General features: G+C 39.7%; 1 protein-coding gene across 7 annotated transcripts in view; it reads left to right on the top strand.

Annotated features, from left to right (window-relative positions):
• SMARCA2 (SWI/SNF related, matrix associated, actin dependent regulator of chromatin, subfamily a, member 2) overlaps nucleotides 1–15,070 on the top strand; it is a 138,855-nt gene that overhangs the window by 27,395 nt on the left and 96,390 nt on the right. For 6 of the 7 annotated variants that reach the window (XM_061375110.1, XM_061375106.1, XM_061375109.1 and 3 more), the window contains 4 exons: nucleotides 4,621–4,950; nucleotides 5,925–6,026; nucleotides 8,799–9,048; nucleotides 14,575–14,701. In XM_061375110.1, the coding sequence (XP_061231094.1) occupies nucleotides 4,621–4,950; nucleotides 5,925–6,026; nucleotides 8,799–9,048; nucleotides 14,575–14,701 (809 nt within the window). Of the gene's footprint in view, nucleotides 1–4,620; nucleotides 4,951–5,924; nucleotides 6,027–8,798; nucleotides 9,049–11,365; nucleotides 11,388–14,574; nucleotides 14,702–15,070 lie in introns of those variants that run through there. The other variant, XM_061375113.1, reaches the window with a different exon arrangement.

The following is a 15,070-nucleotide window of genomic DNA, read 5'->3' as shown; positions in this document are numbered from 1 at the left end:
ACAAAGATTTTGAGCAGTATCGGTCCCAGCACTGACCCCTGAGGGACACCACTCGTTACTGGTCTCCAGCTGGACACTGAGCCGTTGACCACAACTCTGCGTGTGGCCAGCCAGCCAGCCAATTCTGTACCCAAAGAGTGGTCCATCCATTTAGTTGATGTCTCTCCAATTTAGAGACAAGGATGTCATGTCAAATGTTTTGCATAAGTCCACGTAGATGACATCAACTGCTCTACCCCTGTCCATCAGTTCCGTAGCCCAGTCATAAAAGGCCACCAAACTGGTCAGGCAGGATTTCCCCTTAGTGAAGCCATGCTGGCTGTCACCAAGCACCTTGTTGTTTTTCATGTGCCTTAGCATGCCTTCCAGGAGAATCTGCTCCAAGATTTTGCCAGGCACAGAGGTGAGACTGACTGCTCTGTAGCTGGTCATCCATTTTCCCCTTCTTGAAAATGGGGGTTATATTTCCCTTTTTCCAGTCGTCGGGAACTTCACCTGACTGCCATGATTTTTCAGATATGATGGCCAGTGGCTTAGCAACTTCATTTGCCAGCTCCTTCAGGACCCGCAGATGTATTTCATCAGGTCCCATGGACTTGTGCATGTTCAGGTTCTCAAGATGGTCTTGAACCAGATCTTCTCCTACAGTGGGCCCAAGGTCTTCATTCTCACAGTCCCTGCATCTGCCTTCCAAGACTTGGGTGTTGTGGTCACAGCATTTGCTGGTGAAGACTGAGGCAAAGAAGTCATTAGGAATCTCAGCCTTCTCCAAATCCTGTGTAGCCAGTTCTGATAGCTTCCAGAGAGGGCCCACATTTTCCCTAGTCTGTCGTTTGTTTGTTAGCAACATATCTGTAGAAGCCCTTCCTGTATCGCTGACATCCCTGGACAGACTCAATTCTAACTGGGCCTTAGTTTTCCTAACCTGATCCCTAGCTTCCCTAACAATGTATTCTTCCCAGGCCACCTGTCCTCGCTTCAACTTTTCTATAAGCTACTTTTTTCCTTTTTAAGTTTTTGCAGCCTGTTTCCATATTTCAGGAAGGTGTCTGTCTTTCCCTCTGTATTGAACATTGTTATGGGTTGTGTCTTTTTTTTCTTCTATGATATATGCAGGTTAAATTCAATTTTTGTGAGTCTTCTTGTGTCCTTATTCAAAGGCCATGTGTGACTTAGGAAAAACTAAGTGGTATAGAAACTTCATTAAGACAGTTTGTGGGTCTGTGTATCGTTACACTGCTAAATCTGCTGAAAGTTTTCAAACTCTAAAAGGAAAATTTCCATATAGCTTCATAAAATTTAGGTTCTGTAAATGTCACATTTTAGAGCCTTTTCAAGAAGTTTGGAAGGCTTTTGTTGTTTTCCAAATTATTTTATTGGAGTTCTGGTTTTCAGTATTACTCTTGTCAAGCTTACTTTTCTATTACCAAGAATCCCAGTGCACAGGACTTTGAGGTTAAAGTGTCTCAAAAAAGGCCTGCTTGAAAAAGTCCAGCCACAGACATGCAGCTGGAATTGTCAGGACTGAAAACAAGTGCTTAGTATCTTACAATACAGTTTTAGATTTTTACAGTCTAGATGCATTTCAAGATCCCAGGTCTGAAATTTATCAGTGATTAAAGAAGATATAACTTGAGGGGGAAACTTCTTGCCTTTTCTTTGAAAGCCGGTTTTGAAAACAGTGTAATTTGAAGTAGGTGCCATTTCAAGTAAATTCCGAGATGTAGAAATGTATTAGTAAATGAGTAAATACTGCAATAAACCCCATTTTATAGTATAAAACAGTAATGCAGTTTATATCTTGGTTTTCGTTGTGGCAAAATTATTTTTCGTTTAAAGCAGTGTGCAACATGGATTTGTAGCTTCCCTTCTTAAAAAAAGAAGAGGCAAAAATGAGTTAGTGGAAAAAGGTGACAACGTGATGTAAATTTACTCTTATCTATAATTGCTTTTATCACCACCAGGGGATGTATAAACAATTTTAATATTGACTTAGTAAATAACTTTATTAATTTCAAGTTTTTAAGGTCTTTTTTTGTCCTTTGCATTGAACTACTCATCTGACTTTCCTATTCTTGTGATTTGCTTTTTTTTTCTTCTAATTAGTCTTCTTTTCCTGTCTTCATCTTATTTAGATAACTCACAGAATCACAGAATCACAGAATCCCAAGGGTTGGAAGGGACCTCAAGAGATCATCTGGTCCAACCCCCCTGCAAGAGCAGGTTAACCTAGAGTACATCACACAGGAACTTGTCCAGGCGGGCCTTGAATATCTCCAATGTGGGAGACTCAACAACCCCCCTGGGCAACCTGTTCCAGTGCTCTGTCACTCTCACAGTAAAGAAGTTCTTCCTGATGTTAACGTGGAACCTTCTATGCTCCCGTTTACACCCATTGCTCCTTGTCCTATCACTGGATATCACTGAAAAAAGCCTAGCTCCATCATCCTGACACCCACCCGTTACATACTTGTAAACACTGATGAGGTCACCCCTCAGTCTCCTCTTCTCCAAGCTGAAGAGACCCAGCTCCTTCAGCCTCTCCTCAAGGGAGGTGTTCCACTCCCTTAATCATCTTTGTGGCTCTGCACTGGACTCTTTCAAGCAGTTCCTCGTCCTTCTTGAACTGAGGGGCCCAGAACTGGACGCAATATTCCAGATGCGGCCTAACCAAGGCAGAATAGAGGGGGAGGAGAACCTCTCTTGACCTACTAACCACACCCTTTCTAATGCACCCCAGGATGCCATTTGCCTTCTTGGCCACAAGGGCACATTGCTGGCTCATATTGATCCTCCTATCCACCAGGACCCCCAGGTCCCTTTCCCCTTCGCTACTGTCCAGCAGGTCAGTCTCCAGCCTGTACTGGTACATGGGGTTGTTCTTCCCCAGATGCAAGACTCTACACTTGCCCTTGTTGAATTCCATCAAGTTTCTCCCCGCCCAACTCTCCAGCCTGTCCAGGTCTTGCTGAATGGCAGCACAGCCTTCTGGTGTGTCAGCCATTCCTCCCAGTTTAGTGTCATCAGCAAACTTGCTGAGAGTACACTCGGTTCCCTCATCCAGGTCGTTGGTGAAAATATTAAACAGCACTGGTCCCAACACCGACCCTGTCTTGTCTTGCCTAGTCTTTTCCCATCTCAGAATCGTTTTTTTTTGCTGTTGTACTTTTACCTTATATTCCTCTTCCAGAAGAACTGAAGTCCTCTCTTTGTCCTTTATCTCAGACATTTACAACCTTTATTGTACAAGATTTTCATCCCCAGACCTCAGCATTGGTGGAGTTACAATTCTTTAGCTCTCTCATCTATCTGCTTGTAGAAGTTCTAGTAACCTACAGGTGCTGTCATCTCAGAAAAGTTGAGACTACTTTGGGATTTTGCCTGTGTTGCCCTTAAGGGTCAATAAGAAGAGTGAAGCAAAAGAGAGGACAAAATTTCTGTGTTCTGGACTGTGTAGATTAAATTGATTTAGTTTCACTTTTAAGTGTCAGGAAGAGTGAAGAAAGGATAAATTTGGTGTCAGAACCGTGAACTTTCGTATTCAGTGATCCATGGCTTACTAAAGAATATGTAAGACAGAAGATTCCTTGATTCATGGGTTTTTTTGTTGGTTTATGTTTACTTTTTTTTTTTTTATTCTTTGGTAAGCACTTTTTTGTGTTCCACAGTACCAGAGTACTTTAAATGGGTAAATGATTGTCTTTTCCACTCTTCATGGGACCTCTTTACAATCTGTCTGTTATATATTACCTGAAGGATTGCTCTTTATTTTTTTTCTCTAACAAGCTACATACTCTTGGTATTCTCACCAAAAATCTATGCCATCTCGCTTCATGGATGCCTTCTGAAGTTCAAGGAAATAAGTATTAATGTAATTAAAAGTGAAACTTAAACTGCATTCAAGAGTGCTATAATAAGATACAAGCACTATTTGCTTCAGCACTGTGCTTGCTTTCCTAGACCTATATAGAATTAACAGTATTCAGCAGCTTCTTCAGAAGGTGATTTTTGTGCTTGCAGTTGATGTTGCAAGTTCTTGAGCACTGAGACAGTAAAAGGTATTGAACATTCTTTGTCTGGCTCAAACCTTTATTCTGTATAAATTAAAGAGCAATTGCATAGAAATTGAAACCATCTGTTTCTATTTATGTATGTTGGCAAGTTTTGGCGAAGAGGTTCTGTATCAGTGAGTGGGTATTACTTGATGTGTGTGCATCAAAATAAACTCACAATAATATGGTGTAGAACAGGCAGACTTAACAACATGTGTTCCTCAAGGAGGTATTTTGTGTCATAGTGAAGCAGTACCACATCCTCATGCTTCTGTATTGTATTTTATGTTTTAGTTTGTCTTGCTCCAAACACAAAGGTAATTATTATTTTTAGAAATTATTGTATGATATAATCATAGCTCTTCTCAACAAATAGCTCATGAGGCTATGTTGGTAGCCGAGGAAACTTCAGATTGTACTTTTGTTCTTACAGAAAGTAATACTATGTAGGTCAGCTATCCTTACCTGAAAAAGGCATTGTATGCTGAATGTACTCTTAAAGAAATATGATGGAATTTGGATTTGATTAACCAGAGAGGTAAGTTTGTGATCCTCTTACCTGTTCCAGGTTACATGTCTCCACACCCTTCTCCACTAGGAGCACCCGAGCATGTGTCCAGTCCAATGTCTGGAGGAGGTCCAACTCCACCCCAGATGACTCCCAGCCAGCAAGGACCCATTATGCCAGGAGACCCACAAGCTATGAATCAGCCTAACAGAGGTCCTTCGCCTTTCAGCCCTGTACAGCTGCATCAGCTGCGGGCTCAGATTCTAGCATACAAAATGCTAGCTAGAGGTCAGCCTTTACCAGAAAACCTTCAGCTTGCTGTTCAGGGCAAGCGAACTCTCCCTGGCATTCAACAGCAGCAGCCTCCTAATGCCTTCAACAGACAGTCTGGTAAGTGAATCTAGGCCTTGTGTCATTGCACAGGTAATTCTTGAAGTTTTGCTTGTGGAAAATGAAGAAATGGGATGCTGTGCAGGGCTGTAATTTGGGATTGTATTGGGTTTATTAAGTGAACTTTGGTTTTAAGCTTGAGCAAGTACATGAGACACATCTGTTATTAACAGGATATTGTCAAAACTGAAATAAAAGTGATTTCACTGGCAGTGCTGTGTCTATCCTGATTATACTTTTCATTTTTTGAATGATAATTATACTTTACTGATCGTAATTCTACTGTTTTTCACAGAGTGAGTTTTCAGACTCTGATCACTGTGCAAAAAAAGTAGATAAGAAAACAGGGAGCACACTGACAGACCATTTAGGTTGTGAAAGTAAAACAAACCATGTATAGTGTGCTTTCAAGTGAAAAACATAAGGGAAGAAAAGGGTTTTACTTTTTTCTCCTGATGATAATAGAATTACAATGCAAGCATGTTTTGGTCCTAAGAAAAGGACCAAAAATATGAAACGCCCTGCACCTATTTGTTTGTGAACAGCTCCTTTGCTGAGTTCGCATTAGAAATGGAGGGTTAAGATGATATCTTTGAGTAATGATCTTAATTTCACTGGTCACCTAATTTCTGTGGGTATGGTTTTGCTACTAAGTTTTTTTAGGAGACAGGACAGAGGAGAGAGGACAGAACCTTGGGTGACATGGTTTAGTGTGAGGTGTCCCTGCCCATGGCAAGGGGTTTGGAACTAGATGATCTTAAGGTCCTTTCCAACCCTAACTATTCTATGATTCTGTGATTATTTTAATACGCTTCATTACATATATTTTCTCCTAATAAAATCTACGTAAATTCGTATTTAATGAAGAAAAATGCTACTTGCCTGCATACACTAGCATGCTGGAAAAGAATGATTTTCAAATACTTCAAAATGCTTTGTGTCTTAGTAAGTTTATTTCCTCTGTTCAATTGCAGGGATTGGGTTACATACAATGAGTGGTGCAGCAACTGGACCAGGCCCTGCTCCAGGGATGCCTGGGCATACAGCTACCATTACCCCTAAAACTTGGACTGAAGGTACAGCAGGGTGTAATGCTGATTTTACATCACGTGTACAGGGATATGGTTAAACAGCGTAGGAGAGGTTGGGGAAAAGATAGAGGGTTTTAAAAAAAAAAAGGTAGAATTGCATGCAGAAAAGTAACCTTTGCTATGACAATGACTTGAATTAAGGTGAATCTAGCCATTTATTAATCTATGAATTACTTGACCACATGAAATTACTGCAATTGTTAAGCAGCCTGAACATGTAGTACCTTTTTTTGATCAGAATGAAGTACATAAGCTGCCTGAGAGGCACCCGTAAAATCTACTTAGTATATTATGTTCTGACCATATTAATTAGATTGCTTTGAAAGTTCAGTGTAGTGTTTGAGTTCTAGTGAAGAATGTAATGTTTTTCCCCTACACAATAATCAGGTTTTGAACCAAATCGTTCAGATCCGGGTTTACAGGCTGTAAAATTACAGTATCACAGGCTTGCAAATAATGTAGGCTTCTCATACAGTAGAAATGTTACGTTGTTGCTTGTGAGTAAATCTGGGGACGGTGATGACTCTATGATAGGTGCTGCCATAAAAAATTCATTAATCAGCTTCTTAGAGCACCATGAAAAGAAAATTAAATACTAATATGTAATCAGGTGTAGAATTGCTTTTCTTGGAATACTCTGAAAGAATACTTACAAATTGAGTAGGATAATAAGCAAGGAGGAAGGTGTTTCTTGAGAGGTTGTATGTCTGAGTTTGCTAGGCACTGTGCCTTCTAGCACAAATGCTGCTACTAAAAAATGCTGACAGAGATGAAGAATTGCTGGATGGGTAGTTTTTATCTAAGTAATCCAGGATGTTGTAATAATAACAGTCTGTCCTGTTTAACTATAAGCTGTTTATTGTTTGTTCTTTTTCCCTGCTGTTTATTTAATAAGTAAAAAGCTGTCTGTCCTTGCTGTGTCTGTTTGAAAGTTTTATTTAGTGCATTTTTTAAAGTTGTGCTTATTCCTTTAAATTTATTTTTCATTCATTACATAGTTGTTTATGGTAGCGTATGTTTTACATTTTGATTTGCATCGAACTGAAAACTGAGGCAGCACAAGGCATTTGGTGGGCTTGCTTTCTTCACTTATTTTAATAAGCTGAAATTCAGTGTTGCAAAATACAAGTTCTGCAGCTTGTGCTCAAGTTCCTTTTCTTGAGTTTGGTGCAGATGTGTGAATGACAGATGGTGATCTCTGAAGGAATCTTTTTATGTAGCTTTCAGGATATTGGATTTGAATTAAGGTTGATTACAAGATTGCAGGTGTACTTTGCAGTTAAATTCCTGTAATTCCTCAGAAAATTAAGTGACATCTTCATTGTTGCATGTCTGTTGTAGTGGCAATTTGTGAACATCTGAATGCATGTGTGACTGGTTGTCATAATGGCATACTGAAATCTGTGACCCTTAGTGTTTGTAAATGGCAGGTACAATTTTCATGTTAATTGAGGCGTTAAATTTCAAGACGATTACCTGAACACCTGACAGTGTTCAAGGCCAGGCTGGACAGAGCCTTGAGTGACATGGTCTAGTGCAAGGTGTCCCTGCCTATGGCAGGGGGGGTTGGAACTAGGTGATCGAAGGAGGTGATCCTGCTCTTCTACTCTGCTCTCATGAGACCTCACTTGGAGTATTGTGTCCAGTTCTGGTGTCTTCAACATAAAAAGACATGGAACTGTTGGAACAAGTCCAGAGGAGGGCCACAGGGATGATCAGGGGACTGGAGCACCTCCTGTATGAAGATAGGCTGAGAAAGTTTGAGCTGTTCAGCCTGGAGAAGGCTGCATGGAGACCTCATAGCAGCCTTCCAGTGTCTGAAGGGGGGCTATAAGGATGCTGGGGAGGGACTCTTCATTAGGGACTGCAGTGATAGGACAAGGGGTAATGGGTTAAAACTTACAACAGGGGAAGTTTAGGTTGGATATAAGGAAGAAATTCTTTACTGTAAGGGTGGTGAGGCACTGGAATGGGTTGTCCAGGGGGGTTGTGAAAGCTCCATTCCTGGTGGTGTTCAAGGCCAGGTTGGACAGAGCCTTGGGTGACATGGTTTAGTGTGAGGTGTCCCTGCCCATGGCAGGGGGAGTTGGAACTAGGTAATCGTAAGGTCCTTTCCAACCCTAACTATTCTATGATTCTATGATCTTACAGTCCTTTCCAACCAAACCCATTCTGGGATTCCATGATTAGAATGCTGTAAGATAAAACAATAATTTAACTCCTAGTATTTGAAAAACTTAAATACAATTAATAGGAGATTGTGGGGAAAAAAAAAAAAGCTATTTATAGATGACAAGTACTTCTGAGTAGAAATTTTAATACGGCTATCTATTTCTCATGCTGCTGTAAAAGCAGACCTGCTGGTACTTATTGTCAGGTTGTGAGTATAAATACCATCTTCTATGCAGTGCAAGGACAGAGAACAAAAGGCAGACTTAGATTGTACACCGAATTAATTTTACAGCTGTTTCACTTCTTCCAATGCTAGAATTAAAAGTCAGCAGGAATGGGAAAAGAAATGGCATTCATCGTAAAGTTTCAGGTGTCTTGTTTTGCTTTGGATCACTTCTTGTAATGTATGGTATACTTGCATTTTAGTTTATTTTTTTAAATGCAGAGTGTAATTTGTCTCAGGGTGCCTCTTCCAGTTATTTTGAATGTTTACCTCAGCTTCACATTCTGTCTTCAGAAACTGGCTTTATTTTTGTCCTGCTTTCCATGTTTCATTGTTGTGTATAAATACTTTTTATGATGCAGGCCAAGCCCCAGACATGAGTGTCTCTAATGCACAGCAGAAGCTTCCTGCGGCACCCCCAAGTGGGAGGCCTTCTCCTGCCCCCACTGCTGCCCAGCCAGCTGCCGCCATGCCTGGGCCTTCTGTACCACAGCCACCACCTGGACAGCCTTCACCCATTATTCAGCTGCAGCAAAAGCAGAATCGCATCAGCCCTATCCAGAAGCCACAAGGGTTGGATCCTGTTGAAATACTCCAAGAACGTGAATATAGGTAAAAGCAAAATAACAAGATTCAAATGCACGTGCACATCGCTGATTTTCACTTACTCAACTGAAACTCTTGCAATTAACTACCGTAGAGGCAATAATATAAACTGAGTTTCCAGAGAGGGACTGTGTCAAAGAGCAGTGTGGAAACATCAGACCAAACCATAATTTACTTGTATCTCAAGTTACGAACTATGGAACAGTAGAAGGCGCATGAATAAAGCATACTAGCAGTATTACTGCAAAACAGTCTCAAGGACTCTGCTGTCTTAGCATACTATTTGGATGCTCCAGACAGCAAAGATTAGGAAATCAGACTCCTTGTAGTGAACAGTGAACTCAGTTTACTGCAGAACATTTTCAGAACAAAAGTGAAGTTAGAAGGGAACAGTGGAGATCAAAAGGCTGATGAGTTAGTTGCCACAGGAAAACCAAATTTTATTAGTGATGATGGGATTGGGTGGACTGCCACAGAGTAGGGAGAACATTAAGGGGATCGCAGACAATGTTATTAAAAAAAAACAGAAGTTTGCCAGGAAGCATGATGTTTAAAAGTCGCCTTCTGAGTGCGCTAATTAGGTGGCAAATTGTATTCATTACAAAGGGGAGGATAACATTTCATGTAAAGTTAGATTTCTTCCCTCTTCCCATCCACAAAGCTATTAACAGTTGACCTTAGGAATCTGTTTGACAGAGGGATCTTGACCTGCATCTGAAATGTGCTCCTGATTATTATCAGCTGGGGAAGAAAACTGCACTTGACACATTTGCCTGGCTTGGACTGATGTATCTTCCAGTTACTATAACAATGAGTTTTGTAGGGAAAGGTAGCCAAAAGGGATGGTGAGCTTACTGAAGAATGGTTTAATGACTTTCACTTTCTGAAGGTGAAAGACCATGAAATATTTTAGAATGTGGTACCACCTCCAGAATCCAGGCCTTGATCCCAGAAAAGCTCTTAATTTTATTGTAAAATAATGTTTAAGTAATTTATTGACATGTTGTGGTCATTTTGTCAGTCTTACCCTTTTTGCCTTAGGACTGACTGAATGGCCATAGTTGTTTCAGCATGAGCAATCACTGTTCCCTGACACCTTTTCCAGAATGCCTGTAGAACACACTATTACATGGTTTCACAGTTGCTGTGAATGAAGAATTGTACTGATGTGAACCAAGAGTCATGTGGCCAGTATAATGTAACATTTCTACATCAGTTAACCTGAAATTGTTACTCCTTCTGTGTTTCCAGCACTGCTCCATTGCAGTATTTGTGCAAAACTATTATGTCTTAGTAAGCATAAATGGAGGAAAGCGAGGGAGTGACAGTAAATAGCGGTGTTGCATTTACTAATACAGAGAACCAGTTGCATATCTGTTAGTTTCTAAATACTTTGATCTTCTTGGCAGAGTAAGTGAGGTGGACGCTTGACAGGGATTCTGCAGCAGAAGGGTTTTTTTTTATGGTAGTGTATAGGTAGGGGTTCAAGTTTTCCTAATGTTGAACACTGTATATCAGAATGCTTAGAACTTCTAGAATACTTCATTATTTAAAACTGTGTAAGTAACCTCAGACAAAAGTTTTAAAAGAATCTGTTTAACAGCTTTTGTGCTTCAGACAATGCTAGACTTTACTATAGGCAAGTTTAATACAGAGCCATGATATATTCACTCTTTGCTCATAAAAAGGGGGTAGAAAAAAAGCCAGTATAAATATTTATGTCCTAAAACCAGTGAAGCTAGAAAAACCTTCATGAAACGTTTCTCTTGAGATCTCTCAGTAGTTAACTTTTAATAAAGGGCTGTTATACTTTGAAATACTTAGAAAACTGTTTAAATCTGTCATTTTCATGAAAAGACAGAATTATCACAGTTGTTTTAGGGATTGATACTTCAAACATACAGATAGACCCAAAATGTAAAATTTCAGTGTGCTGCCTTATTGAGGGAAAGTGTGAGCTTTGAATCTCATTAATTTAGGAGTTCTTGAAGATGTCAGATAAGGTTCACTCAGTAATTCCACTGCTTTTGGCTAGGTACAATCATACTAGATTGTATGGGTGATGTTTTGGATTTATGCTCAGAACAGGGCTGATAATACAGGGATGTTTTCGTTATTAGTGAGCAGTGCTTACAGAGAGTCAAGGCTCTCTCTGTTCGTCAGGCGCCCAGTGAGTAGGTTAGGGGTGCACAAAAACTGGGAGGGGACTCAGCTGGGACAGTGGACCTCAACTGACCAACAAGATGTTCCAGACCATATGGCGTCATCATGCTCAGCAGTAAAAGTGGGGGGACGTGGGCAGGGGCACCCTTCTTGGGGATTGGCTGAACATCATTCAGTTGGTGGTAAGCAGCTGTTTTCATTTTCATTACTTGTCTTTCTTGGGTTTTATTTTCCTCTCTGTTTTTTTTCTCCCTTTGCCTCATAGTAATGAAAAAAAAAAATAATTAATGATCAAACTGTTTTTATCTCACCCAGAAGTTTTTCTTACTTTTACCCTTCTGATTGTTCCCCCATCCCACTGGGTCTGGGGGGAGAGTGAGTGAGCAGCTGCACAGTGATTAGTTGCTGGCCCGGTTTCAACTATGACAGTGACCTTGAACATGGGTTTCTGGATGAAAGGTGTGAAGTGTGCTAACTTTAATGCTAACTCATGGGCTACAGGATAAAAAGTTAATTGCCGAAGTGTTGGGCCACATCCCTTAAATACACACTTCTCAAGGGCATGGCAGTCTTTCAGGGGAGAGTGTTAACTGCATAGGTATTTTGGTTTCTTAATGGTTCATGTACATGATTTACGTATTAGACCGTGTCTTACACACAGAACAGTATTGTAAATGTGAAATACTTTACTTTTGCTGTTACAAAATGACTTTTTTTTTCAGTGGTAGCAATTCTTTTTTGCTTTCCTGGATACTAGTAAGTTATGTAATTTGTTCCAATTTATCAAATAGGCAATTAGAAGTACAGTACAGTGTTCCTATTCATTAACCACGTGTTAAATAGACCAATACAAAAGAAGAAGCAGTAATACACCTATAAATATATTGCAGGATATGAAAAAGCTTTGAGTCTAATGAAACAGCAGCAGCCTGCTTATTCTCACTGAAAAGCCTTAATATGATTATAAAAAAAGGCTCCAGCATATATTAAAAAAAGAGAAAGAAAACTGACAGTTAATATTGCTGTCAAATTCACATGGTTGTGCCAAGAAACAGTCTGCAGCCTATGTTGATTTGAGATGAGATTATATGATAATTGATGTTAACCTCTGTGTGACTAAAGGTGGATAAAAAGAAACTTAGGTATTTAAAATTCTTACCAATATAAGAAGTTTAAATTATTCATATGTAGAGAGCTGTTAAACTTGCTGTGTTCCTTGAAATCTGTCCAGAACGAAAAATTCATACTGTGCCTTTGTAAAACTCTCCTTAACACTTTCTTTAAAATAAAGTGCTGCTTTTTAATTTCACTGAATAGAACTCTTAAAACTGATGATGTTTGTAACTTGAAGGTCTATTATGTGTAAGGGCTTTTTCCACCTTTATGGTGCTTATTAAAGAAAATACACTTGCTGGTGTCCTGTAGGTTGTCTGGGGTTTCTTTCTGTTATCTGCAAAGTCTCTTATCTCTCTTTATGGCTTATTGCGTGGCATCCATGCCATACAGGTTTGAATATGCAAGCATAACCTCTCTTGTGAGCACCCAGTTAATGAGGAAGAGATGTACATCGCTTGTTTTGCAAAGAGATCTCTGTGTAGATGCACTAACCACTTTCTAGATGGAGGGAGATAAATTGCTGAACTGTATAGATTAATTGAATATATCCTCGAAATGATGAGATTATGTCCTTCAAGTGCTTGTAAAAAGCATCTAGGAGACCTTTTTCTTTGGATTCGGTTTATCTAATAGCTACTGTTGTTTTTCCATGAAGAGAGCAAAAGTCCAACAAACTGCAGGCATTACTCTTTAAAGACTAGAAGGTGGCTATGGTGAGAAACACTTCAAGTAGCTGGACCTGGACAAGTACCTGTAGCTTTTAATGAAACTTTCTTATATTGGGAAGTAACCCTTGCTTTACTTTGCAGTCTGTATAAAAACCCAAACCTAATTCTGCTTCAGTTCTTTGCTCTCTGAAGTACACTAGCTCAGTTCTCTGCAGTAATGCAGCAATACCTCCTCCTTGTTGTTCCAGGAACTTGAGAAGTTTTCTGGCAATATATATATTAAAAAAAAAAAAAAAGCAAAGCATACTTGTAGGAAGTTTAGGAGTTTTAGGAAGGAATAACTGTAGAAGTGATTTCAGTTGCCTTTAAGATTATATGTAGTCATGATGCATGCAGTTAGGGTGACATACTAGTATTTTGATTTGTTCTGACTCGGTATATTGGGTGCAGCCATTTTGCCTAATGTGTGATCTACTTTCCAGCTGTGAGGCTGACATGTTGAGTGCATGGGAGTTTATGTCACTGTGCTAATACTTGGGGTGATGATAGGGGGCAGAAGGGCTGGGGAAGAATGATCCCTGTATGCACAGAAGGTCTATAAGAAAGTGCTTGCTTTCTTCCCTCATGGCAATTCCAAAGTCCTCATTGCAGGAAAACAACAGTGTACACCTTTTCCTTATGTCATCTGATGTTTTGTGCTTTGTGAAAGTAAAGAAAAAGTAAAAACTGAAAGTCACGTACAGTGTAGGGAGATAACTTCCTCTTTGTGGGCCTTTAGGTTTTTGATTTTGGGGAGAGAGAGGACTCTCTGGTTTGGGGGAATGCTTGTGTGGTTGGTTTTGGTTTGGTTTGATTTGCGGGGGGGGATGGTGGTGGTGGTGGTTTGTTTTATTTTATTTGTTTGTTTTCCTAAAGCATGTGAGATATTGGAGGGCATTGGTACAGTTGAACTTAGAGGCAGTTTTTGCATGACTTGCAGTTTTGGGGTCTGTGATTGTAGGGCCTTGGCAAAATTTGCAGTTCACAGAAGTACTTATTTGTAAATAAACCCACAAAAACTTCTGTTGGGCTTGTCCATTGTTCTCCCCTTCTCTCTTGAATTTGCAAATGAATGCAAAAGGAGCTTGTAAAGGAAGAGTGAAATATAAACAGCTATGTAAGTATGAATACTTTACTAATCAACCTTTCATTTGTCAATAAAATAAGCAAGTTGAATTCCAGATATGAAGGAAAGTTTTGTCTGTGCCATCACTGACTACACTGTGTATAAACCAATACCCATCAAAGACGCTTGAAAGTAGAATCCTGTTTAGAATGAGTAAAATAAAGTTCCCAAGTTTCTTTTCATTGGTATGCTTTTAGCTAAAATTAAAAGAAGGGCTAAGGGGAATTTTCAGTATTTGACAATTTATTTTCAAAGTGTAAAAGAATACCTAATGTCATCTCTGGAAAAGCCTGTTAGTTCAGAAACAATTAGTAAAAGCCAAATAAACACCTCAGCTAAATTGTTTATTTTTACCTTATGATTTTGATAACCGCTTACAGGTTTCTCCTGGTGTCTTAACCTAGTTTTCTGTTTACTTAGGCTTCAGGCTCGAATTGCTCACAGAATCCAGGAACTGGAGAACTTGCCTGGTTCTCTGCCCCCTGATCTACGAACCAAAGCTACAGTGGAGTTGAAGGCACTTAGGTTACTGAATTTCCAGCGCCAGGTAATACCTTTTACTTCAGGAAAGTTCTCACAGAAGTCACATAGAAATGTGTTCATGTAGCAGAGGGTAAACTGGCAAGAGGCTTTGCAACAGCACTGAGCCTAAGCATGACAGCAAACTTGACTGACAAGCAAGTCACGGAAATGTTTAACTTAGATTTTATTTTGTTCTGTTAAAAAAAAAAAAAGTGTAAGTGTTCTTTTTGCTTCCTGCTTTATCTTCCAGCCTAAAGTGTAACCATAGAACTGTTTCTTTGATAATGGACACGTCATTGGCACAAAGACAAAACGAGAGTTGGACATGCTGCAAGCTGATTTTCAGCACAGATTTCAATAGACACCTCTGTCTGGGCATGCTCTGTATTTATCA

The sequence above is a fragment of the Neopsephotus bourkii genome, unplaced genomic scaffold, assembly GCF_033783945.1.
Source record: "Neopsephotus bourkii isolate Nb327-2 ecotype Australia unplaced genomic scaffold, CSIRO-AGI_Nbou_v1 NB_1658, whole genome shotgun sequence".
NCBI lineage: Eukaryota > Metazoa > Chordata > Aves > Psittaciformes > Psittacidae > Neopsephotus > Neopsephotus bourkii.
Note: the sequence above shows the minus strand (reverse complement) of the source record. Positions and strands in the feature narration are given on the sequence as shown.